Source organism: Brassica napus, chromosome C8, assembly GCF_020379485.1.
Source record: "Brassica napus cultivar Da-Ae chromosome C8, Da-Ae, whole genome shotgun sequence".
Classification (NCBI taxonomy): Eukaryota; Viridiplantae; Streptophyta; class Magnoliopsida; order Brassicales; family Brassicaceae; genus Brassica; species Brassica napus.
The window spans coordinates 45,086,957-45,114,471 of record NC_063451.1 but is presented as its reverse complement, the minus strand read 5'-3'; the positions used below and the strand labels follow the sequence as shown (position 1 = coordinate 45,114,471).

At 32.1% G+C, this 27,515-nt stretch overlaps 6 protein-coding genes across 7 annotated transcripts; 3 read left to right on the top strand and 3 right to left on the bottom strand.

The window, feature by feature from the left end:
- The first annotated feature begins 1,075 nt into the window (after positions 1 to 1,075).
- On the top strand, positions 1,076 to 3,856 carry LOC106415501 (septin and tuftelin-interacting protein 1 homolog 1). Of its 2 annotated transcripts, XM_022707902.2 has the most exons (2): positions 1,076 to 3,692; positions 3,801 to 3,856. In XM_022707902.2, exons 1-2 carry the CDS (start codon positions 1,163 to 1,165, stop codon positions 3,848 to 3,850), a joined length of 2,580 nt encoding a protein of 859 aa, XP_022563623.1. In that variant the 5' UTR covers positions 1,076 to 1,162; the 3' UTR covers positions 3,851 to 3,856. The 2 variants fall into 2 exon arrangements, with proteins under 2 accessions (XP_022563623.1, XP_013711695.1); XM_013856241.3 differs by lacking the exon at positions 3,801 to 3,856 and having other exon boundaries at positions 1,077 to 3,793.
- On the bottom strand, positions 3,751 to 6,282 carry LOC106415504 (60S ribosomal protein L18a-like protein). Its single transcript, XM_013856242.3, has 4 exons — positions 4,561 to 6,282; positions 4,316 to 4,397; positions 4,057 to 4,174; positions 3,751 to 3,959 (listed from the first exon to the last, which is right to left on the bottom strand). Exons 1-4 carry the CDS (start codon positions 4,745 to 4,747, stop codon positions 3,903 to 3,905), a joined length of 444 nt encoding a protein of 147 aa, XP_013711696.1. The 5' UTR covers positions 4,748 to 6,282; the 3' UTR covers positions 3,751 to 3,902.
- Positions 5,745 to 6,279, bottom strand: LOC106413773. Its single transcript, XM_048765193.1, has one exon. It carries the CDS (start codon positions 6,277 to 6,279, stop codon positions 5,995 to 5,997), a length of 285 nt encoding a protein of 94 aa, XP_048621150.1. The 3' UTR covers positions 5,745 to 5,994.
- A 2,309-nt stretch (positions 6,283 to 8,591) lies between the features above and the next one.
- Positions 8,592 to 10,633, top strand: LOC106416292 (cationic amino acid transporter 8, vacuolar). Its single transcript, XM_013857150.3, has one exon. It carries the CDS (start codon positions 8,665 to 8,667, stop codon positions 10,420 to 10,422), a length of 1,758 nt encoding a protein of 585 aa, XP_013712604.1. The 5' UTR covers positions 8,592 to 8,664; the 3' UTR covers positions 10,423 to 10,633.
- Positions 10,634 to 13,327: 2,694 nt separating this feature from the next.
- Positions 13,328 to 15,508, top strand: LOC106415907 (splicing factor YJU2). Its single transcript, XM_048765192.1, has 8 exons — positions 13,328 to 13,607; positions 13,844 to 13,993; positions 14,070 to 14,204; positions 14,347 to 14,412; positions 14,625 to 14,675; positions 14,770 to 14,889; positions 15,007 to 15,070; positions 15,163 to 15,508. The coding sequence occupies exons 1-8, from the start codon at positions 13,410 to 13,412 to the stop codon at positions 15,366 to 15,368; spliced, it is 990 nt and encodes a 329-aa protein (XP_048621149.1). The 5' UTR covers positions 13,328 to 13,409; the 3' UTR covers positions 15,369 to 15,508.
- LOC106415906 (interactor of constitutive active ROPs 1) lies at positions 15,499 to 17,562 on the bottom strand. Its single transcript, XM_013856717.3, has 3 exons — positions 17,154 to 17,562; positions 16,727 to 16,823; positions 15,499 to 16,639 (listed from the first exon to the last, which is right to left on the bottom strand). The coding sequence occupies exons 2-3, from the start codon at positions 16,738 to 16,740 to the stop codon at positions 15,622 to 15,624; spliced, it is 1,032 nt and encodes a 343-aa protein (XP_013712171.1). The 5' UTR covers positions 16,741 to 16,823; positions 17,154 to 17,562; the 3' UTR covers positions 15,499 to 15,621.
- Between the last annotated feature and the right edge of the window lie 9,953 nt (positions 17,563 to 27,515).

The following is a 27,515-nucleotide window of genomic DNA, read 5'->3' as shown; positions in this document are numbered from 1 at the left end:
CTAGGTAACATTTTAATGATGCACGTTTTTTAAAATCTCTATTATTAAAATTATGCATGTAAAGATAACTCATGAGTTTTTTTTGTTGATTAAATGACATTATGTCCAAATTTATTTAAGGATATTTCATTAAGGTAACTGAAAAAGACAAACAATAAAATATGAAGTTTAAATTCATTTAAGCATATTTCATTAATGTAACTGAAAAGATAAGTAATAAATTATGCAGTTTTATTCGTTTTAGGATATTTCATAAATGCAACTGAAAAAGACAAACAAAAAAATAAGGAGTTTAATTAATGAAATAAGAACATTTTCAAATGTGTACTTCTTTTTTAATAATATAGATGTAACGACCAAAAAAAGTTACTAACGTAAGCTTATTTGATTAGCTATACTAATTTATTGTTTTGTTCAAGAAATAATAAATAGACTTGGATTAACGAACTTGTCGGCGTCGCGAAGCTAGGCATGCTTTTACTTATGAGTTATGAATTTATGAGAAGTATTCATAAAACTCCTTGAAATTAATAAAATTAAATCAGCATACAACCTGAAATTAATACTATTATGAAGTGGAGATTAGAAAATAGTATATGTTTTCAACATGCATACTAGCTTTATAAAAATATATAAAAATACACCAGTTTTTGTTTTTTTTTAATAAAAATTTAAATGATAAATGTTATTGTTATAAATATGACTCTATGAGTATAGTATACCTTGGAGGTGTAATATTTCTCTTATTTTATCTCATCCTAAATGTGTTTTTTTTTTAATCTTCCTTTAGTTGTAAACGTATTATTAAGCAATCGTTATTAATTCAGAGCCAATGGTTTCGAGACAGCAAACTCATGTTTACAGGCATTACAAAATTTTCGTTCTACTAAGGACATAGGGTTGGGCCCACATCCACACAACAAAAGAGTTCAAAAAGGAAGAAGATGAGAGATCACGTGAGACTGTGAGAGTTACAAAAGAAATAGCACGTGAGAAGGTTATGGGCTCTGATATACAAATAAATAAGCCCATCTTATCTAAAAAGCCCAATCTCCGATACGGTTCGACGTCGGCGAGTTGCAATAAAAATAATCCGAAAACCTCGATTTCGTTCAATCTGATTACAAAAATTCGCAGAGGTTTAGGGATCTGTTGATTGGCCATGGACGAGTATCAAGAGATGGAGAGGTTCGGCATGGAGAACGACTACGAAGGAGGCCGCTGGGAGAACGGCGAGTTCGTATACGAAAAGAGGAAGGAGAAGCGGAAACAAACCAAGCACGACGCTACTTACGGAGTCTTCGCCGAGAGCGATTCGGATTCCGACGATTCCAGCGGCGGAGGAGGTCGGAGGAAGAAGAACCGCAGGGATCTGGATTCGGGAAGGAAGGCCGACTTAACCAAGCCTGTCAATTTCGTATCTACAGGTACTGTTATGCCGAATCAAGAGATTGATAGGGATTCTAGGGAACCTAATGATGAGGAGGATGATATGGTTGTTGATGATGATAGTGAAGTTAGAGGTGGATTGGGTGCTGGAAGGTCAGGTTTAGGTTTAGGGTTAGGGTTAGGGGGTAATGCGTCTGGTTTTGATGATGAGGATAGTCTTTTACCTGGTGCTTTCGGGAAGAAGATAGCTGAGGGGGCAAAGATGAGAGACAAGGCTAAGATGGAGAAGAGAGGTCAAGAGGGTGGTGCAAAGGGAGGGAAGAAGGAGAGTTTAGGTGGTGGTGATATAGGTAAGTTTGAGAAGGCTACTAAAGGAATTGGTATGAAGCTTCTTGAGAAGATGGGGTACAAGGGAGGTGGTCTTGGGAAGAACCAGCAAGGTATTGTAGCTCCTATTGAAGCACAGTTGAGGCCCAAGAATATGGGTATGGGGTATAATGATTTCAAGGAGGCAAAGTTGCCTGATTTGAAGAAAGTGGAGGAGAAGAAGTCTGTTACGGCCAGTGGGAATGATCAGGGCCATGGTGATAGAGGAGGGAGAAACCTTTGGAAGATGAAGAAGGCGAGGAAGGAAGTTTATGTCACTGCAGAGGAGTTGTTGGAGAAGAAGCAGGAAGAGGGTTTTGGTGGTGGGCAGACCATTATTGATATGCGAGGACCACAGGTTCGGGTTGTGACGAATTTGGAAAATTTAGATGCAGAGGAGAAAGCAAGAGAAGCAGATGTTCCTATGCCCGAGTTACAGCACAACTTGCGACTGATTGTTGATTTAGTCGAACATGAAATTCAAAAGATTGATAGGGACTTGAGGAACGAGAGAGAATCAGCCTTGAGCTTGCAGCAGGAGAAGGAGATGCTTATAAAGGAGGAAGAGAAACAAAAAACGCACTTAGACAACATGGAATATATCGCAGATGAGATAAGTCGAATCGAACTGGAGAATACGTCTGGTAGCTTGACGCTGGATTCACTTGCAAATCGTTTCGAGGACCTACAAGCAAGCTATCCGCATGATTACATGCTTTGCAACTTGTCCACCATCGCTTGCTCACTGGCTTTGCCTCTCTTTATCAGAATGTTTCAGGGCTGGGACCCTCTTAGGGATGCAGGGCATGGTCTGAAGGCTATATCTTCTTGGAGAAAGCTTTTGGAAGTCGAGGAAAATCAAAATATCTGGGTAATCTCAACGCCTTACAGTCAACTAGTCTCGGAGGTAGTGTTACCTGCTGTGCGTATAGCTGGCATCAATACCTGGGAACCGAGAGACCCTGAGCCGATGCTTAGATTCATAGAGACATGGGAAGATCTGCTGCCTTCATCTGTCATGGATACGATTTTGGACACAGTAGTGCTGCCAAAACTGTCAACTGCCGTTGAATATTGGGACCCACGAAGGGAAGTTGTTGCGATCCATGTTTGGGTGCATCCTTGGTTGCCAAGACTTGGTCAGAAGTTGGAGTTTCTATATCAGATCATTCAGATGAAGTTGAGTAATGTTCTTGATGCTTGGCATCCTAGTGATCCATCCGCCTACACTATTCTCTCTCCATGGAAGACGGTTTTTGATGCTACAAGCTGGGAACAGCTTATGCGACGTTACATAGTCCCCAAACTTCAGCTGGCCTTGCAGGAGTTTCAGGTAAACCCAGCAAACCAGAATTTAGACCAGTTCAACTGGGTTATGAAGTGGGCATCTGCAGTGCCGATACACCTAATGGCTGATCTGATGGAGAGGTTCTTCTTCCCGAAATGGCTGGATGTGTTGTACCACTGGTTGCGTGCTAAACCGAGGTTCGACGAGATCCACAACTGGTATTACGGCTGGAAGAAGTCATTCCCGCAAGAGCTTTCAGCAAACGAGAGGATCCGAATTCAGTTGAAGCGTGGTTTAGATATGTTGATGGAAGCTGTTGAAGGAGTTGAAGTGTCTCAGCCAAGGGCGAAGGCACAAGAGCAGAGACACTTCGAGCCGGCTCGGGCTCAGGCCAAAGTTCAGATGGATAGCAACGAGGTGCTGAGTTTGAAAGAAGTGTTGGAAGTGTTTGCGCAAGAGAAGGAGTTGCTGTTCAAACCTAAGCCGAATAGAATGCACAACGGTCTCCAGATTTATGGGTTTGGGAATGTGAGTGTGGTGATAGACTCGGTTAACCAGAAGCTGTTGGCTCAGAAAGATGGAGGCTGGTATCTTGTAACTCCTGATGACTTATTGAGGATGCACAACAATGCAAGCGTCTCTGGAAAACGTTAGATTTTACACTTTTTTTTTTACTAATGTAAGGTTCTGTTGTATTGCCATCACACTTGGTTGGCAAATAACTTTTATAAGTTTACATCTTTTTCTTTATGTTCAGAAGGAGTTCATAAGAAGTACGAAGATAATGAATACAGCACGCAATGTTAATCGACATCTATACAAACGTTCTGAATCAACCAAAGATATAAATGATTGATCATCAATCTTCTGCTCCTTTAGATACACCAAGAATAACAGCGATCGTGGCAAGAATGGCCTGAAAGTGTGTGTTTACACATATCTCAATCAATTTGATCAGAGTCGGATTGCAATCCAAGGACAAACATGGAGGGAGAGAGTATTGGATAACTTACAGCGATGGTGCAAGCAATGTAACCTGGCTTCTCCCTGTGGTCAACCCTCCTTCCAACTATCATGATGCCCATTCCGACATACCAAGGGATTCCTCCAAGGAAAAAACCAACTATGAACCTTCAATAAGATTACGCACAAACTCTCTATGAGATACCAAACAAGCGAGATCTTTGTTTGAAAGTTGTTGCTAGTGGGACATTGTTAAAAAAAGCAAGCGCAGCTGCCATGTGAAGACAGAGAGATGCAAAAGGAACTTACAAGAACCATCCAAGACCAATTCCACAGCAAGAAAGGCGGCGTTGTCTCACAGTCACAGGTCTTCCTTCAGCAATGCCATATACTGACAACAGTAAACATAATGTTAGTCAAACAACCCCTAAATTGCATCAAGTTTCTAAATTGTCAATGAAGAATACTGAGGAAGAGAGTCATGATCGTCAATTTAAAACCTTAATTCTCCAAATATGTAAATCAGCACATCAAATTCAGCAAAGAGAAGCTACCTGGAACAGCATGATAACCATGGACGTAATGAGGAGCGGAGGAATCGTAAACTCCAGGAGGCGGCGAAGGTTGAGGATAATTGGAAACACCTTGAAACGTACCGTATTGATGATGATGATGATGATGCTGGTTAACTGCTTCCTCAGCAAATCCTTTGCTTTTATCTTCTTCTTCTGCTTGACCCATCTTTCTTCTTCTTCTTTTTTCGTCTCGATCGTTCTTTCTGACTCGGTCGAGATGGAAAGTGTTGCCGCGTTGAAGTCTTTTTATTTTTGTTTTGTTTTTTAAATCAGCTATTTTATAATTCGCTTATAGACCCGGGATAATGTGTATTTTCCAGTATGGACCCAGAGTTTTCATTATATGCCTTGACAGCCCACATACTGCAATGTTTTGAGTAAATGTGTTTAATAAATAAGCTTAATTATTTATATTTAAAATATTTATGTACACATATTAAGAAATTTTTTTCATTCGTATATATTAAAGTTTAGAGTAATATTCATTAATTAAAATTTTAAATATCCATTTTTAAATACATAAACAAAAAACTAGAACATCAATAATTTAAAACAAAAGGGAATAGTATTTATAGTTTCAAAAATCTTATGAAAACATGTGGTGTGTATGATGACTATTAAATTCATCCATAGAAGCTTCAAGTTCATTGGAAGGATTAATGGAATTAACTAATTGCTCCTAATCATTTAAGTTTCATGTTGATTCCCTACTTCCATCAAACTAATTAATCATAAAAAATAATAAATATCACCTTCAATTATTTTGTTCTTATTATTCAACTAGAAATCTGTCTCTATAAGCAATTCGCTGTCGTTGCCTTCATTTTTTACTTTATTTGAATTTGGTAATTGGTCTTTTGTCAACTATCAATTTCGTTGTTAAGCTTTATATTACTTTTGTCGACAAAAAAAGCTTTATATTACTTTCAATGAGTGGAACTTGTTTTAACTTCTTTTTCTCCACGTCTTTAGTGGAGCCTTTTGCCTTTAATTCTCAGTCTTCAGAGAAAAATAAACCCTGAAGGTTAATTTAATAATAAAAAAATATTAATTCAAATTTGTCTACACCTCCATTTGAATTATGCTACACACAGGAAAAAAAAATCAAATAGTTGAAAAAACCAAATAACTTGAAGTAAGGAAAAATTCATTAGAGTTTGATGTATAGTATAATACATATGTTCAAACTATATTAAAACATGGTGATACATTATACATAAAATAGTATAATACATGTTCAGATTACTATTTCTCGTGATACAAGATGAAAAAAAAAGCACTTCTGGATTCTGATGCATAAGATGTAATACTCTCAACCCACAGTTTTCACCATTTACAAGTAGGAATGATCAAAGAAGAAAAATGCAAAACATGAGGAGAAAGTGTGTAGTGAAAATAGAATCCAACCTTTGTTCAACAAGCACAAATATCATGGGAGCAATCTTGGCCACAATCATCACAATCCATAGAGCCAGAGAATCCTTGGTTACTTGAGACTGCAATGATCATTACCTTCTCATCATCTGGTTTAGCTTCTTCCGGTTCAATAAGATTCTTCCTGAGATCACTAAAATCCTGGTTTGTTGTCTCTGTCATGAAGCTATGAAGAATGGAGAAGCAAGTGAAACAAGCAAAAATTAGATTGATTGCAAATAAAGCGATGCATAGGATCACGACGATAGAAGTATAAGTATCCATTCTTCTTGGGAACTGATCATGATAGTTGATTTACAAAAACCAGAATCAACTCAAATTGAGAAACCAAAGCTATTCTATTATCAAGAAAAGTGGAACCGAACCAATATATGTGTATATTGATTGATTCTCTGGTCCCCTCCACAGATAGAAGAAGAAAGCTTAAAAATCTGAAAATATTTTGTGTCTACACATCTCTTTATGAGATGAAGAAAACTTAAAAGGATAAAGTATACAAATTATATATCTTTGGGTCTACGGTGGAAGATTTTTCAACGGATAAAGGTGGTAAGCATGACAAAAGCATCTGTCTCTTTCTTTCCTTTTCACAAAATCTGTTAGTTTCTCACATAAGAAAAAAAAATATCTTTTAATTATTTTTAATATTATACTTTACCACACATTTCTAGAATCTAAAGAACTTCAAGCACAGAAATATGAAAGAGATTAGCAACTTCTATTTTGATTTCAGTAATTTGGTCTCACCTGCACACTTTCCATCAGAGTTTGGTAATAACATCTGAAAAGATCATCACCATAGATGTCTTTTTCAGTGACCAGTTCAGTGTTTGCCATTGAATCTGAAGTCTAGAAAAATAATTCTAATGAAAAGGGTATCTGATGATAGCAATCAATATGTGGCTCAAGTGTGGATAATGATCAATTAACAAGGGTTTGAAGATTTCTAAATTAGATGTATACATCAAGAGAACCATTACTACTAAGAATAAAATTTCATTTTTGAAAGAGAGCTTGTGGCAAATCTGAAGACTTATTCTTCCACTTATCTGAATCACAGATAATTTATAGCAAATATCACACAACTTTATCATTGACTACTTGCATTTTCTTAACTGCAACTCCACTTATATCACAATTTTTATCAAGACTAAGAAATTTCCAACCTATTACATTAGTAACGTTCTGTAAGAGGAGCTATGAATTCAAGCCACCATGAACAAAAACAATTTAGTATATGAAAGCTTAAAATTTACCTGATCTCGAACTTTGCCTAATTCATATAGCAAGAAACTCGAAAATATAGATTAAAAGACATATATGCATCAAAACGCAATTGACATTTGATCACGAAACTCTAAATCTTTTTAAACATGGCAAGCTTAAACCACGAATGTGTCAATGAGTTCCGTAAAATACAAAAAAAAAAAAAAAAAATGCAGAAAAGAGATTCAAATGAGTAAGGCATACATCATATCCAAAACAGAGAACCACCAGCAGCTAAGAGCTGGGCAGTACTTTGTTTTATATTCAGCCATTACAGTTTTTTCATCATAATCCCAAAATTGAGTTGAACAAAACAATTCAAAAAGACAAATGCATAAAGCTTTGAAAGGGTCTCAAAGAGTTAAATGCAGAAGTTTCCTTAGTAGAAATGAATACACAATTTCTAAAGGGTTTACAGCATTTAAGCAGTGTAGGATTGATCATTGTAACTTTGATGTCATTGTGTTTATTCAAAGATATCTTATATCTTGAAGATAAACATGTATATATGGCTAACGCATAACGCACATACATACCCGGGTTTCAATACTCGTTCAAGAGAGTCTATTTTCATTTCAGACATTTCGTCGATCACCTGATGTGCATTTCCAAAACAACAAAAAAAACTCATAACTAAAGAAACGACTTCGGCTACGGCATTTTCGTAAACTATTAGACGTTCCTGGGCCGAACCATTCCGGGTCGGGTGGGTAATCTCTCTGCTGCCTTGCGCGAGCATCGAACAGGTCTGAACGTTTATCACACAGACATATAGTCCGCGTAGTATTTATTACACAATGATCCCTTAAGTTTCATTTCTTATCGATTGATCCCTTGTACTTTTATATATCATAACGACCCTATAATTTGGTTACGAGTTTCTCTAATAAGAGTGAATGCCGCACGAGTTTAATTATAATATACTCCTTCCGTTTTTTAATATAAATCGTTTTAGAAAAAAATTTATGTTTAAAATTATATGACGTTTTCGATTTTATATGTAAAATTTATTAACACTTAATATTATATGACCAATGATAATATACATTCTATTTTATTATTGGTTGATTTGTGGTTAGGTAAATAATTAACGATGTTTTTGTTTAGAAAATATAAAAAATTAATGATTTTTTAATTTATTGTGCAAAACGATTTATATTAAAAAACACAAGGAGTAATAATTAAATAAGACTAACTAGACTTCTACTGTCGGTGAATCCCGCACGAGTTTATAACTATAATTTAAATAATTATATCGTTATTTACAGAACCAGTCCAAAACTCTTCTATAATCAAAATAAAGGCACTAAACATTTTATATTTATCAATCTTGTACTCTCTAGTTACTCGTCAACACGACCTTGCTTCCAAACAAGTCAGCCAATGGAAGCTCAGCCGCAGCAGGACTCGATCTCCGACGACCGAAACCCCCGGAGGAGCTACTGGAGATGGAGGAAGCAAGACTTCTTCCCGGAGTTCTCTTTCCAGAGCCTCTCCTCCTACAAATCAGCTCTCTCCGCCACGTGTCCCCGCCTCGCCGACCGTCTCCTCGCGCGCTCCTCCGACGCCTACGAGATCGACGCCGCCCGCCGCGAGAGCGAGAACCCCATGCGCCGCTGCCTCACGTGGTGGGACCTCCTCTGGCTCAGCTTCGGCTCGGTGGTCGGGTCCGGCGTGTTCGTGATAACGGGCCAGGAGGCCCGCGTAGGAGCGGGCCCAGCCGTTGTGCTATCCTACGCCATCTCAGGCCTCTCGGCCTTGTTATCGGTGCTATGCTACGCCGAGTTTGGAGTCGAGATTCCTGTAGCTGGAGGCTCCTTCTCTTACCTAAGGGTTGAGTTAGGAGACTTCATAGCGTTTATAGCTGCTGGGAATATTCTCCTCGAGGCTATCGTTGGTGCTGCTGGTTTAGGGAGGTCGTGGTCTAGTTATCTAGCGAGCTTGGTTAAGAACGATTCAGATTATTTTCGGATTAGAGTCGATTCCTTTGCTAATGGATTTGATCTTCTGGATCCGGTCGCTGTGGCGGTTCTTTTAGTTGCTAACGGTATAGCAATGAGCGGGACTAAGAGGACTTCGTGGCTTAATTTGATTACTTCCGTTGTAACGGTTTGTGTTATTGTGTTTATAGTTGTTGTTGGGTTTACTCATTCTAAAACCTCAAACTTGGTTCCGTTTTTCCCTTACGGAGCGAAAGGCGTTGTTCAGTCGGCTGCTGTGGTGTACTGGTCGTACACCGGGTTTGATATGGTTGCCAACATGGCTGAGGAGACGGAGAAACCGGCTAGGGATATACCGATTGGTTTGGTTGGGTCGATGTCTATGATCACTGTGGTTTACTGTTTGATGGCTTTGGCGTTGACTATGATGGTGAAGTACAGTGAGATTGATCCCAACGCGGCGTATTCGGTTGCTTTTTCTCAGATTGGGATGAAATGGGCTAAGTATTTGGTTGGTATATGTGCTTTGAAGGGTATGACTACAAGTCTTCTTGTTGGTTCTTTAGGACAAGCTCGGTATACGACTCAGATTGCTCGGTCTCATATGATTCCTCCGTGGTTTGCTTTGGTTCATCCGAAAACAGGAACTCCTATTAACGCTACTCTTCTCGTGACCATACTCAGCGCGGTTATCTCCTTTTTCACCAGCTTAGATGTTCTCTCCAGCGTTTTCTCCTTTGCTACGCTCTTCATTTTCATGCTCGTGGCGGTAGCGTTGCTCGTGAGACGTTACTACGTGAAGGACGTAACTCCTGAGAGTGGTTTGTTGAAGTTTCTTGGTTTCTTGTTTCTGATCGTTGCTTCTTCGGTTGGTGTATCAGCGTTGTGGAACGCAGGGGTTAGAGGCTGGATCGGTTACGCGGTGACTGGAGTCGTATGGTTTATAGGGACTTTGGGTTTGGCATTGATACCGAAGTACCGTGTTCCTAAGGTATGGGGAGTCCCTCTTGTTCCGTGGCTGCCATCGTTTTCTATAGCCATGAATCTTTTCCTTATAGGATCACTCGGTTATGTAGCGTTCTTGAGATTCATTATATGTACCATGGTGATGCTTTTGTACTACGTCTTTGTTGGTCTTCATGCAACTTATGATGTAGCTCATCAGCCCATGGAGGAAACTAAGTTTGAAGGGGAGAGTTAACTCCTTCAAAATCGATCGCAACACTTTATTATGGTTTGGTAAATTGTATAAAATCACATGTTTTCTTTTGTAATTTCCATATTCTTGTATTTTAGTTACAATGATACTTGGATCTTTCCAACTTCGTATTTCTCTTTCTTTTCATATTTTAGTGTTGAAAACTTGTTGGAAAATTATGTTGTATCTTGGAATTAATAACGTGTTTTAGCTTCTTCTTTTTTGTCAACGATCTCCATGTATTAAGTTGTATTTCGTAGTTTATGTGGTTGTAATGGAGAAACAACAGATACCCACTAATCAGATAATTTATGTAGAAAAAACTTAAAAAGTGACAAAATCTCATGTTATTGGTTTAATGATATACAAAATGCATCATTATTCAAAAAGTTTAGTTTTAATTGATTTTATGATTCTATGAAAATTTAGTGTTGTTGGAACTTGAATTTTAAACTATTTAACCATAAAACTGAACTTTAAAAATATAACATATATCCTCTTGTTTTCTAAAATTATTATAGTAGAGTATTTTTCATATATTTTTAAATATGAAAAACTCTTTAAAATTCTTTACAAATTTAACACTTTTTTGTCTCTTAAAATCAACCAACTCTACATAAATTTAACTCTCTTAACACCTCTAAATTATATTTTTACTAAGATGAAGTTATCATAAATTGTAAATAGTTTAAGTTAAGTAGATTTACCAAATATTTTTATGATTTTTTACCAAATATTTGTATGAATTCTCCTTGATTTGATAGTATATGCCAACAAACCCATCCATATTCTTGGATATCTCTTATATTTGTTACGAAAGTTTCCCTGCAATTAGTATATATTGGTGATGTAATGTTCATGTAAAGGCAAGGGGAATACAATTGATTACATTATTGTTATTTAGTATTTCCAAACTTATCTTTCTAAAAATAATATATACATGAAAAAGTTTCAAAACTTCTTATATAAAATAGATTTATTTGGTATTAAAATAGCTTTTTTTTAAATGATTGTTTTCACATTTTGATGTTGTTTAACTTGATTTGTATTTCAAATTTTCCATGATCTTTGTTCCAATGCGGATACTTACGACTAAAACTAATGAAAATATATGTCTCAATAACAAGAGAATTGGTAAAATTACAATAACAAAGAAAATTAGATTTTGAATTGAATTTGAAAATCTTTAAACCATGGAATTTGAACAAGAAAGCTAAGTCATGGTTCTTGGTTTTATGTTTAAAGTTGTTAATTTTATAATATTCTCTTCTTGCTATATCTTGTGGCATTTGCTTATACTTCCGTTTTTGTAGACCTTTATCCAAACATTAACATATGTAATTTTCTAAGGTTGCTAATTGTTATCATTTTTTGTGCAAACATGATTGTGAAATAGTGCTTGTGCACTTTGGGTTGTTGATAATGGGAAGAGCATGCAAAGGATAGAGTTTAAGCAAATTTTTGAAAAATAATTTAGAAACAAAAGAGTATAATTTTTAACGGGAATATGTTAAAACATATGAAAACGATTTGAAGAGTTTTTGTTAATAATGGGAAGACATTTTTTTTTGTTGATTTCATCTTTTTTTGTATATCAATTTTTTCAAAAATCTATTTCGTTATTATATATTTTCACAATCATATGGCAGTAACACACACAAAACAAATTTTTTTATACAACATAATTTCAATAAATAGAGCCATATACACTAAATGATAATATTTTCTTATGTAATTTTGTAATTAATAAAGAAAATAACCTTTAGTTTTAAAATTCATTTGATCTCTGACAATATCAATAAATTGAAGAATAAGAGAGTAAATTAAGTCTCTAGTACATTTTGGAGCCATATTTTAGAGCCATATACACTAAACATATCTAAAAACAATAGGTTCTATTTTTTTCATATCGATGATAAACTAAGACACCATGTCATTTCCAGCCGCCTCCAACTCCGAGAAGCTACCGCAAGAAGATAGTTATCGGCCATCTGCATGTTTTTCTTTGTTGCCAGATGATGTTATTTTGAACTGCTTAACTTGCGTTTTGAGATGCGATCACCTAAACATATCTTGCGTTTCCAAAAACAAATTATGATTAAAAAAATAATAAACTCCTCTAGTCGAACTTGAATTAAGCATAGACTTTTCAGAACTAAAAAATCAAAGAAACATTTTAATCATAATTTGTTTTTAGATATTTAAATTGAGTATAACTTTATAAGAGAAATTTGCATTTAAAGAAATTTTCACATTTATATTATACAATTAGGTTTTTAAACAGTAAAAAAATATTGTTCCTTAATCAAAAATGATGGTCATGTATTTTTCATTTTTTTCCACACTTTTGGCATCTAAAGATTGCAACCTTTGGCACGCTCAACGGTGCAGAGACACTTCCTGCACTTCTTCGGACCAAGCTCCCGAGCTGGAGCATCCAAAACGGCCGTACCGGACTTCGTATAGGCTTTGGTCTTCCTGAATTCAGCACAGCTCAGGTTAGTATGCCACTCCATCTTGCAGTTTACGCAGAAGCTTATCTAAGAAAACAATTATTAGAAATAAAAACTAAAAGAAAAATAAGAACATGGTGTCTAAATCCGAATTACACAATAGAAAATACTTCAAAAAATGCTAGTTTGACGAGAGAATTGTTTGGCTAAGAACAAATTTAAAAAACACAGTTTTGTAAATTACCAAATCCGAGTGACACATCAAATATGCATCGATAAATATGTACTGCATTTTGTGATGTTAAGTTATAACAAGCTCTGGATGATCTATCTATGAACCGGTAATTGGGCCTAACCCGGTCATTGTAGCCCATTAATGAACTTAACCCGAGTCGAGCCCATATGATCTTATTATCGGGCGGTTATTGTTATATATAAGGAGAAGCCGAGAAAATAACGAAAGCTAGAAACATAGCGAGAATCTGTGAATTTGATTAGAAGAAGAAGAAGTAGAAGGTTGCGGAGGGAGAAGACGAGATGGGAGAGCGGAAGGTCCTTAACAAGTATTATCCGCCGGACTTCGATCCGTCGAAGCTTCCACGGCTCCGGCGACCGAAGAACCAGCAGATCAAAGTTCGTATGATGCTTCCCATGAGTGTCCGATGCAGTACCTGCGGAAACTATATCTACAAGGGAACCAAATTCAATTCCCGTAAAGAAGACGTCATCGGCGAGGTAAATTGATTTTTTTTGTTTGATTCAAATTCGGGATTGTTGTCCTCAATTCGCGTGAATTGAAACGATTTCAGATTTGGGGTTTTAGGGTTTTGAGAAATTGGGTTGTTGTATAGACTGGTGATAAGTTGGTACAATCACTTGGATGGCTCTTGAACTCTAGAAATTACTGAGCAAGGAGTTACCTTCACCATAATGTATTGTTTTGATGGCTTTTTTTGGTTTTCAATGTGCAGACATATCTGGGGATTCAAATCTTTAGGTTCTACTTTAAGTGCACCAAGTGCTCTGCAGAGCTGACTATGAAGACTGATCCACAGAACTCTGATTATATTGTTGAATCCGGGGCAAGTCGTAATTATGAACCCTGGCGTGCTGAAGACGAGGTAAGGACTTCAGACATGTATCTTTTTGATCTACAAGTTTGTAGTTTTCTAATGTACTATGTTTTCTTCTGTACAGGTGCTTGATAAGGAACAACAGAAAAGAGATGCCGAGGAGATGGGGGACGCTATGAAGTCTTTGGAGAACAGGACTTTGGATTCTAAGAGAGAAATGGACATTATAGCCGCTCTTGATGAAATGAAATCTATGAAGGTATTAAGAGACTGATGCCTTGTCTCTCTGTTGATGTCAGTGTTTCAAATCTGATACATGTGTATATTTTATGTTTCAGCTACATGCTCTGGGAATAAGTGTGTGTTTTTGTACTGATTTCCTTTTGTTTTGTTCTTTGCAGTCTAGACACGCTACTGTGAGCGTAGATGCAATGCTGGAGGCCTTGCAAAGAACAGGCGCTGAGAAGGTATAGGTTCCTGTTACTTTGTTTGCTTGTTCATATATGTAATGATTTGAGACTGTCTTCACGAACGACTTGTTATTTTTAAGTCATATATGAACTGAAAATTCTACTTTTCATCGTTTTTGAGAATCCATCTCTCTTCTGTCGTTCTTGAAAATTGTTATGACACGTTATACCTCTGGCTTAGCTGTTAATGGTTTTATGTCTTTTGACAGGTCAAACGTATAGAAGAAGAAGATGAAGCAGTAATAAAGTCGATATTTGGTGTAAGTGTTCATATCATTCTTTCGTAAATGTTGGTTCCTCACATTACAGTAGTTTTGCTAATTTTTTCATATTTGATGTCTTATCTAAACGCAGAAGCAGAAAGAAGTTGTTAGGAGAATTGCAGATGACGAAGATGATGAGGATGATGATGATAGTGATGATTCTCCCAGCCTTCATAAGGAGAAGAAAGGATCATCTTCAGATTCTTCAAAGGTTTCCTTCTTCGAAACATTAGTTCTTTAAGCGTTTTCAGACATGTATCTTCCTATCACCATGTGTGTCCTTTTAAGAATCAGGACTAACTTTTTAATTCTGTTAATTTTGATACAGAAGAGAAAGGCATCAGAAGAAGGTCCAAGCAACCCCACAGATATTTTGACTAGTTCTTCTGCAGGTAAGTTTTCAATCTTTCTTTACAAGTTTATTGACTTTGATATCCAAAATTTTCGGTTGAATATACTTAACAAATTTCTCCATTTTGATCAGAAATACCCAAGGAGCCCAAGAAGCGAGCTACCAGCAAGCAACCTTTCAAATCCGTTCACATAACAGTCATCAAGAAGCAATCTCAGCCAAGTTCTTCGACTACTCCAGCTCTTGCAAAGCCAGAGAATGAGAAGAGCGAGGGTGTGGCTAACACTGGATTAGCATCTTTATTCCAGAACTATGGCAGTGATGAAGACGAGGATTGAATCATTTTAGTTTTTCTTTTGTTCTCAACAGGTTTCTCACTTTCACAGATCTTATATCACTGTTTTAGAGTTGGAGCCATCATTAAACTGTTCATGTAAGAGATCTCTCAAGTTGATATTAAGATGCATATTTCCAGAAATTTGTTTATGAAATTGTTTTTGCTGACAAGAGCAAAGATGATATTAGATCAACTTACAAACAAATACAGCAAAATGCATCCTAATAAAGACCACAAAAGGTGTCTTGCATCTCTCACCTTTGCCCTTTCTTCTTCCACAACTCACCAAACATCTTCATCCCAGAGCTCTTCCTCTTCCCACTTCCCAACCCATCCTCAGAATCATCACCCATTCCCGACGGTTCCACAAACCCAACCACTGCACTAGGATCAAACAACCCATTTGCAAAACACTTCTCTCCTGACCCATATCGATCCCGACCATTCATCTCAAACTCTCCGGAAAGCACTGCAGCTGCAGCATCTGCCGCTTTCCTCCACTGCTCTGTTTGAACCCTCAGCTTCTTCATCTCACTCTCTAACGCTGCTTTTGCTTCTTCCGTGGACTCTAGCCTCTCCTTAAGGTGAGCTGTCTTTGCTCTGCTTTCTTCCAACTCTTCTCCAATCCGACTCACCTTTGAAGCCATCTCCTCTTCATTAGCTTTCACGTTAGACATCTCTGAAGCCGAATCGCTTAACTGATTCTTCAAGCTCTCGTTTTCTTTCCCTAGTGATTCATGTTCTTTCTCCATATCATAAAGTTTAGCTTTCAGCATCTTGATCTCATCTTCCTTTGCACCCGATTTGTCAGCTTCTTCTTCTACTAGCTCAATCTTCTCAACAGGTACCTCAAACACATCAGTCTCTTTCTGCACATCACCAGGGATTTCGTCTCTATCAACTGTACCAGCCTCAGATGCAGATCCTTTCACACGAGCCAGAGGGTTTGGTTTCTTGGATTTGTTATTGTCACGAAGAAGCTCATCTTGAGCTTGTTTCTTGACAGCTTCAGCACTTGCCAACTGCTCTTTGAGCAATCTCAGTTCCTCTTGTGCCTGTCCTAACTGCGATTCTAGATCCGAGATTCTCCCCCCAAGTTTCTTCTGACCAAGCGGATCACTGCGAGCCCCACCGTTTTTAGGAAATCTACTATCGACACCAAGCTTAGAACTCCGGTCAGTTATGATCAGACGGTTGGGATGATTGGAGGCAGAAGTAGATGACGAAGTCCTCAACCTCGGAGCTTGTTGCCTCTGAGACACCTCGGAAACTCTAAAGAAGGAAACACCAGAACAGTCACTTTCCATTTATATATCAGATCATACAGAGATGGAGATCAAATGTAGTCAGAATCTTTACCTTGGTCTTGGCATTTTTGATTCTCTGCAGAGGATTTAACTAAGACGGAAACCAAAGTTGGTGGAAGCTCGAAGCGTTATCAAGTTCTTGAGAAAATCTGAAGCATAAATTAAAGAAAAAGCAGATGTCATTTATTACAACAACTACCAAAAGCCATGACTCCTGTCGGGGAATTTCTAGGAATTTTTTTCCGTAGGAATTTACTTAGATACGGTAATTAAACTTGAAACTTTGCCCAAAATAAGAAAAAACAAAAAAAAACTTATCAGAATCTTCAATGTCTTTCAAGATGGTTTTAAACTTTTATAAAGTAAATGACAGAGAATTATCAAAGCTACAAGAAATTTGGAGAACTTTATCGTGTTATGTGTTCGTTTTCACTTTGTAAGCAAGGTTTCGACGACACAAAGAAGGATTGAAAACTTACCTTAAAGGAGATGAGAAATTCAAGAGGTGACTTAGAGAGAATATGTAGAAATAGTCAAAGAGTTATATTAAATATGAAAAAAGATAGAGAGATTGTCTTCGTTGGCTGGTAGTGAGTTGAAGATAGGAACAACGAAATAAAACCAGAACAAGACCCAAGATCAGAGTGAGAGAGAGTTGTAGTGTAACGCATGCACCCTTTCGAAACCGACAGCTTTATTTGAAGACACTCAAAAATCAAGAAGCCTTGAGACAGAGAGAGAGAGAGAGAGAAAGAGAAATGTGTTTTTGAAGATTTGAAATAAAGCTGATGAATTTGGGCGTAGTGAGATTTTAAAATCGAGGGACCATTTGGGGGAGACAAAGGGGCAAAAGCGTAATTTCTAGCCTTCCAATAACGTTACATACTAGTGTACACACAAGGCAAAACCAACCATTATACATATAAAACCATCTTTTGATAAAAAAAAAATACATATAAAGCCATGGACACTCGGATATTCTAGACCAGAATCTGACATTAGTGAGAAACTGAGGATGTAATCATGTATAAAAATGTTGCGAGAACTGAAGCTGAAATTAACCATCGATGTGGAACATTTTGATTTTATTTTATTTATCGGCATTCCGTGATAGATATATCTATAGACAGACAATTGCATATGCATATATAACTATGTAATTATGTTAGTTTGATCAAAAAAAAAAAAAAATTAAATACGCACACATGTATTTACCTACATATCAATATTTCTGACACTCTTGTTTCTTCTTGTCGGTTTTATACAAATATCAATTTGCAAGCCTTTTTATCACTCTCCTCTAATTTCGATGTTTCTTTTTGTGATCTCCCAGACGTCGAGAAACCAATTTGATGTTTGTTTATTAAAGGAAAACATATAAAAAAATATTTGGAACAAACCAAATTATATGTATATATACGGTTTCCGTTTCATTTATAAATTTTGCTTAAGGTTTTTCACACAAATTAAAAAAAAAGATTAAATGTACTATTTTATCCATATTTAATACATAATTTTGTTTGATTTTATTATTTAATGAACTAAGAGTAAAGGTAAAAACTGATAAAAAAATTAATATTTACTTTGAAAATGTAAAATGACATATATAATGAAACAAAATTTAAAAATTAAAACGACACTTAATATGAAACAGAGAAAATATCATTTTGTTTTGCACATTGAATTGTATCTACTTATATATTGATGGCAAGGGTGTTCAGGGGAGATTCCAGGATAAATTATTAATGGGTGCATAAAAATGATAAATATGTGTATATATATCTCTATATATATATGTAGAAAACTGTGATTGTGGGTGCATCGAACTTCCGTCCTTGATAATTGGGTGCATTCCTTACCAACAAAGCTAATTTAGTTATAATGTCTATGTGTAACATGAAAATTTTAAAATAATTATGGGTGAACTTGCACCCACAAGCAACAACTTAGCTTATCCCCTGTGGGTGTCCATATTACTATTAACAATTATTGTTAATGTATTATATTTGTAGCTATATATTTTATTTGATACTGTCACTAATTAATTTGGATTTGATTTTTTTAGTTATTGTCATTAGCTAGTAGGTGTAAGCTGGCTCTATCATTTGTTTAGATAAGCATTAATTGAATCATTCACCTGAAAATCCAGTTTCACGTGTTTACAATTAGAGATAATTAGTGTAATAATTTTTAAAAAATTCTTTTTTTAAGAAATTCGAAAGTGTGTATTGTTCTTGATGTAGAGATGAATTTAGAAAGAATGAAGTGTACTGATGATAACATGTAAGTTCAGTTTTTTTCTTTTTGATATTTTTATTTGGTTAACATAGACAAATTTTTAAAGTGATGAGTGAATGAAGTATTTCAAAGTATTACTATTTAAATTTGATAATTTCCAACTTGGAACATACCCCAAGATAGGCTTTGTACTAACATAGGTTAAGCAAAATTAGAAACGGGACTATAATAAATAATGGTACTCACATTTATATTTGGAGAAAACACTTCGATTTATTAGTTCTATATAATTAATAGTAAGTGGACAGACCAAACTGTAGTGTACTTAATACTTCAAGAATCACGGACAAAGGCACGTGATGAGGAACGCTAAGTAAAATCTCGAAAAACCTAAAGCCCCAAAGATGGCACCACAATTCAATTTATGTTCTCCTCATTTAAAATCAAAGAGACCAAAGCATGTGAATCTTCATTTTGTCGTCCTTTTTGACATTTCCTCACCTGCTAACACAAACTATTGTTATCTTAATTTTTATATCACAATCCCAAATCTACGATATTTATCTACAAAATAATTTCTTCCCAAATATAGCAGTTTTTTAAATTTTATTTTAAAAATATAATTTATTGATCAAAAATTCTAAAAGCATACTCATCTATCAACAAAAACTCTTGATATCCTAATTTCTAAATCACTATATCAAATTTCCAATATTTATCAACAAAATGATAACTTTCCAAAAATAGCAGGTTTTGGAAAATTTATTTAAAATTATAACTTATTGATCAAAAATTTCAAAAGCATAACCACCTATCAAGAAAAACTCTTGTTATCCTAATTTTTAAATCACAATCCCAGATTTACAATATTTCTCTACAAAATGATAACTTTCTAAAAATAGCAGGTTTTGGAAAATTTATATACAAGATATAACATATTGATTAAAATTCTAAAAACATACTCATCTATCAACAAAAACTCTTGTTATCATAATATCTAAATCACAATCTCAAATCTACAATATTTATCTACAAAATGATAACTTTCCAAATATAGCAGTTTTTCAAAATTTATTTTAAAAATATAACATATTGATCAAAAATTCTAAAAGCATACTCATCTATCAACAAAAACTCTTGTTTTCCTAATTTCTAAATCACTATCACAAATCTACAATATTTATCAATAAAATGATAAATTTCCAAAAATAACAGGTTTTGGAAAATTTATTTTAAAATTATAGTCTATTGATCAAAAATTCTAAAAAGCATACTCACCTATCAAGAAAAACTCTTGTTATCCGAATTTTTAAATCACAATCCCAGATATACAATATTTCTTAACAAAATGATAACTCTCTAAAAATAGCAGGTTTTGGAAAATTTATATACAAGATATAACATATTGATCAAAATTCTAAAAGCATACTCATCTATAAACAAAAACTCTTGTTATTCTAATTTATAATCACAATCCAAAATCTACAATATTTATCTACAAAATGATAACTTTCCAAATATACCAGTTTTTAAAAATTTATTTTAAAAATATAACATATTGATCAAAAAATTCTAAAAGCATACTCATCTATCAACAAAAACTCTTGTTATCCTAATTTCTAAATCACTATCACAAATCTACAATATTTATAAATAAAATGATAAATTTCCAAAAATAACAGGTTTTGGAAAATTTATTTTAAAATTATAGTCTATTGATCAAAAATTCTAAAAAGCATACTCATCTATCAGCAAAAACTCTTGTTATCCTAATTTTTAAATCACAATCCCAGATATACAATATTTCTCAACAAAAATGATAACTTTCTAAAAATAGCAGGTTTTGAAAATTTTATATAAAAATTATAACCTATTGATCAAAATTCTAAAAGCATACTCATCTATCAACAAAAACTCTCGTTATCCTAATTTCTAAATCACAATCTTAAATCTACAATATTTATCTACAAAATGATAACTTTCCAAATATAAAAATTTTAAAAAAATTATTTTAAAAATATAATCTATTGATCAAAAATTCTAAATTCATCCCTATCTATCAACAAAAACTCTTGTTATCCTAATTTCTAAATCACAATGCCAAATCTACAATATTATCCTACAAAATGAAAACTATTTAAAAATAGCAGGTTTTGGAAAATTTATTTAAAAATTATAACCCATTGATCAAAATTCTAAAAGCATACCCATCTATCAACAAAAACTCTTGTTATTCTAAATTCTAAATCAAAATCTCAAACCTACAATATTTCTCAACAAAATGATAACTTTCTAAAAATTGCAGGTTTTGAAACATTTATTTAAAAATTATAAACTATTGATCAAAATTCTAAAAGCATACCCAACTATCAACAAAAACTCTTGTTATCCTAATTTCTAAATCACAATCCCAAATCTACAATGTTTCTCCTCAAAAAGATAAATTTCCAAAAATAACAAGTTTTGGAAAATCTATTTAAAACTTATAACCTATTAATCAAAATTTTTGAAAGCATAACCATCTAGCAAAAAAAAAACTCTTGTTTTCCTAATTTCTAAATCACAATCTCAAATCTATAATATTTTTCTACAAAATGATAACTTTCCAAAACATAGCAGTTTTTAAAAATTATTTTAAAAATATAACACATTGATCAAAAATTCTAAAAGCATACCATTTATCAATAAAAACTCTTGTTATCCTAATTTATAAATCACTATCTCAAATCTACAAAATTTATCAAAAAAATGATAACTTTCCAAAAATAGCAGGTTTTGAAAAATTTATTTAAAAATTAGAAACTATTGATCAAAAAATTCCAAAAGCATACTCATCTATCAAGAAAAACTCTTATCCTAATTTTTAAATCACAATCTCATATCTACAATATTTCTCAACAAAATGATAACTTTCTAAAAATAGCAGGTTTTGGAAAATTTATATACAAGATATAACATATTGATTAAAATTCTAAAAACATACTCATCTATCAACAAAAACTCTTGTTATCATAATATCTAAATCACAATCTCAAATCTACAATATTTATCTACAAAATGATAACTTTCCAAATATAGCAGTTTTTCAAAATTTATTTTAAAAATATAACATATTGATCAAAAATTCTAAAAGCATACTCATCTATCAACAAAAACTCTTGTTATCCTAATTTCTAAATCACTATCACAAATCTACAATATTTATCAATAAAATGATAAATTTCCAAAAATAACAGGTTTTGGAAAATTTATTTTAAAATTATAGTCTATTGATCAAAAATTCTAAAAAGCATACTCACCTATCAAGAAAAACTCTTGTTATCCGAATTTTTAAATCACAATCCCAGATATACAATATTTCTTAACAAAATGATAACTCTCTAAAAATAGCAGGTTTTGGAAAATTTATATACAAGATATAACATATTGATCAAAATTCTAAAAGCATACTCATCTATAAACAAAAACTCTTGTTATTCTAATTTATAATCACAATCCAAAATCTACAATATTTATCTACAAAATGATAACTTTTCAAATATAGCAGTTTTTTAAAAAATTTATTTTTAAAATATAACCTATTGATCAAAAATTCTAAATGCATATTCATATATCAACAAAAACTCTTGTTATCCTAATTTCTAAATCACTATCCCAAATCTACAATATTTATCAACAAAATGATAACTTTACAAAAATAGCAGATTTTGGAAAATTTATTTTAAAATTATAGCCTATTGATCAAAATTCTAAAAGCATACCCGTCTATCAACAAAAACTCTTGTTATCCTAATTTTTAAATCAAAATCTCAGATCTACAATATTTCTCAACAAAATGATAACTTTCTAAAAATAGCAGGTTTTGGAAAATTTATATAAAAATTATAACCTATTGATCAAATTCTAAAAGCATACCCATCTATCAACAAAAACTCTTGTTATCCTAATTTCTAAATCACAATCCTATATCTACAATATTTATCTACAAAATAATAACTTTCCAAATATAGCAGTTTTTAAAAAATTATTTTCAAAATATAACTTATTGATCAAAAATTCAACAAGCATCTCTATCTATCAACAAAAACTCTTGTTATCCTAATTTCTAAATCACAATCCCAAATCTACGATATTTTCCTACATAATGAAAACTTTCTAAAATTAGCAGGTTTTGAAAAATTTGTTTAAAAATTATAACCAATTGATCAAAAATTCTAAAAGCATACCCATCTATCAACAAAAACTCTTCTTATCCTAATTTCTAAATCACAATCTCAAAGGTAGAATATTTATCTACAAAATGATAACTTTCGAAATATAACCATTTTTAAAATATAGTCTATTGGTCAAAATTTGAAAAGCATACTCATCTATCAACATAAACTATTGTTATCCTTGTTTCTAAATCACAATCTCAAATCTTCAATATTTCTTTACAAAATGATAACTTTCCAAAAATAGCAGGTGTTGGAAATTTTATTTAAAAATTATAGCCTATTTATCAAAAAAATTTAAAAGCGTACTAATAAATCTACATAAACTCTTGTTATCCTAATTTTTAAATAAAAATCCAAAATCTACAATATTTCTTTACAAAATGAACACTATCCAATATAGCAGGTTTTGGAAAATTTATTTAAAAGTTATAACCCATTGATCAAAATTCTAAAAGCATACCTATCAATCAACAAAAACTAAAGTTATTCTAATTTCAAAATCAAAATCCCAAATCTACAATATTTCTCAACAAAATAATAACTTCCTAAAAATAGCAGGTTTTGGAAAATATATTTAAAAACCAATTTATCAAAATTCTAAAAGCATACCCATCCTATCAACAAAAACTCTTGTTATCTTAATTTGTAAATCACAATCCCAAGTCTACAATGTTTCTCTATAAAAAGATAAATTTACAAAAATAACAAGTTTTGGAAAATCTATTTAAAAATTATAACCTAATAATCAATTTTTTTGAAAGCATACCCATCTATCAACAAAAACTATTGTTATCCTAATTTCTAAATCACATTCCCAAATTTAAAATATTTCTCTACAAAATGATAATTTTCAAAATATAGCAGTTTTAAAAAAAATTATTTTAAAAATATAGCCCATTGATCAAAAATTCAAAAAGCATAACAGTTTTAAAAAATTTATTCTAAAAAGCATACCCATTTATAAAAAAAAAACTCTTGTTATCCAAATTTTTAAATCACTATCCCAAATCTATAATATTTATTAACAAAATGATAATTTTCCAAAAATAGCAGGTTTTGGAAAATTTATTTAAAAATTATAACCTATTGATCAAAAATTTCAAAAGCATAACCATCTATAAAGAAAAACTCTTGTTATCGTAATTTTTAAATCACAATCTCAGATCTACAATATTTCTCTACAAAATGATAACTTTCCTAAAATAGCTGGTTTTAGATAATATATCTACAAGAAATAACTCATTGATCAAAATTCTAAAAGCATACCCATCTATCAACAAAAACTTTTGTTATCATAATTTCTAAATCACAATCTCAAATCTACAATATTTATCTACAAAATGATAACTTTCCAAATATAGCAGTTTTTCAAAATTTATTTTAAAAATATAACATATTGATCAAAAATTCTAAAAACATACTCATCTATCAACAAAAACTCAAGTTATTCTTATTTCTAAATCACTATCACAAATCTACAATATTTATCAACAAAATGATAAATTTCCAAAAATAACAGGTTTTGAGAAATTTATTTTAAAATTATAGTCTATTGATCAAAAATTCTAAAAGTATATCCATCTATCAACAAAAACTCTTGTTATCCTAATTTTTAAATCACAATCTCAGATCTACAATATTTCTCAACAAAAATGATAACTTTCTAAATATAGCAGGGTTTGGAAAATTTATATACAAGATATAACATATTGATCAAAATTCTAAAAGCATACCCATCTATCAATAAAAACTCTTGTTATTATAATTTCTAAATCACAATCCAAAATCTACAATATTTATCTACAAAATGATAACTTTTCAAATATAGCAGTTTTTTAAAAAATTTATTTTTAAAATATAACCTATTGATCAAAAATTCTAAATGCATATTCATATATCAACAAAAACTCTTGTTATCCTAATTTCTAAATCACTATCCCAAATCTACAATATTTATCAACAAAATGATAACTTTACAAAAATAGCAGATTTTGGAAAATTTATTTTAAAATTATAGCCTATTGATCAAAATTCTAAAAGCATACCCGTCTATCAACAAAAACTCTTGTTATCCTAATTTTTAAATCAAAATCTCAGATCTACAATATTTCTCAACAAAATGATAACTTTCTAAAAATAGCAGGTTTTGGAAAATTTATATAAAAATTATAACCTATTGATCAAATTCTAAAAGCATACCCATCTATCAACAAAAACTCTTGTTATCCTAATTTCTAAATCACAATCCTATATCTACAATATTTATCTACAAAATAATAACTTTCCAAATATAGCAGTTTTTAAAAAATTATTTTCAAAATATAACTTATTGATCAAAAATTCAACAAGCATCTCTATCTATCAACAAAAACTCTTGTTATCCTAATTTCTAAATCACAATCCCAAATCTACGGTATTTTCCTACATAATGAAAACTTTCTAAAATTAGCAGGTTTTGAAAAATTTGTTTAAAAATTATAACCAATTGATCAAAAATTCTAAAAGCATACCCATCTATCAACAAAAACTCTTCTTATCCTAATTTCTAAATCACAATCTCAAAGGTAGAATATTTATCTACAAAATGATAACTTTCGAAATATAACCATTTTTAAAATATAGTCTATTGGTCAAAATTTGAAAAGCATACTCATCTATCAACATAAACTATTGTTATCCTTGTTTCTAAATCACAATCTCAAATCTTCAATATTTCTTTACAAAATGATAACTTTCCAAAAATAGCAGGTGTTGGAAATTTTATTTAAAAATTATAGCCTATTTATCAAAAAAATTTAAAAGCGTACTAATAAATCTACATAAACTCTTGTTATCCTAATTTTTAAATAAAAATCCAAAATCTACAATATTTTTTTACAAAATGAACACTATCCAATATAGCAGGTTTTGGAAAATTTATTTAAAAGTTATAACCCATTGATCAAAATTCTAAAAGCATACCTATCAATCAACAAAAACTAAAGTTATTCTAATTTCAAAATCAAAATCCCAAATCTACAATATTTCTCAACAAAATAATAACTTCCTAAAAATAGCAAGTTTTGGAAAATATATTTAAAAACCAATTTATCAAAATTCTAAAAGCATACCCATCCTATCAACAAAAACTCTTGTTATCTTAATTTGTAAATCACAATCCCAAGTCTACAATGTTTCTCTATAAAAAGATAAATTTACAAAAATAACAAGTTTTGGAAAATCTATTTAAAATTATAACCTAATAATCAATTTTTTTGAAAGCATACCCATCTATCAACAAAAACTATTGTTATCCTAATTTCTAAATCACATTCCCAAATTTAAAATATTTCTCTACAAAATGATAATTTTCAAAATATAGCAGTTTTAAAAAAAATTATTTTAAAAATATAGCCCATTGATCAAAAATCCAAAAAGCATAACAGTTTTAAAAAATTTATTCTAAAAAGCATACCCATTTATAAAAAAAAAACTCTTGTTATCCAAATTTTTAAATCACTATCCCAAATCTATAATATTTATTAACAAAATGATAATTTTCCAAAAATAGCAGGTTTTGGAAAATTTATTTAAAAATTATAACCTATTGATCAAAAATTTCAAAAGCATAACCATCTATAAAGAAAAACTCTTGTTATCGTAATTTTTAAATCACAATCTCAGATCTACAATATTTCTCTACAAAATGATAACTTTCCTAAAATAGCTGGTTTTAGATAATATATCTACAAGAAATAACTCATTGATCAAAATTCTAAAAGCATACCCATCTATCAACAAAAACTTTTGTTATCATAATTTCTAAATCACAATCTCAAATCTACAATATTTATCTACAAAATGATAACTTTCCAAATATAGCAGTTTTTCAAAATTTATTTTAAAAATATAACATATTGATCAAAAATTCTAAAAACATACTCATCTATCAACAAAAACTCAAGTTATTCTTATTTCTAAATCACTATCACAAATCTACAATATTTATCAACAAAATGATAAATTTCCAAAAATAACAGGTTTTGAGAAATTTATTTTAAAATTATAGTCTATTGATCAAAAATTCTAAAAGTATATCCATCTATCAACAAAAACTCTTGTTATCCTAATTTTTAAATCACAATCTCAGATCTACAATATTTCTCAACAAAAATGATAACTTTCTAAATATAGCAGGGTTTGGAAAATTTATATACAAGATATAACATATTGATCAAAATTCTAAAAGCATACCCATCTATCAATAAAAACTCTTGTTATTATAATTTCTAAATCACAATCCAAAATCTACAATATTTATCTACAAAATGATAACTTTTCAAATATAGCAGTTTTTTAAAAAATTTATTTTTAAAATATAACCTATTGATCAAAAATTCTAAATGC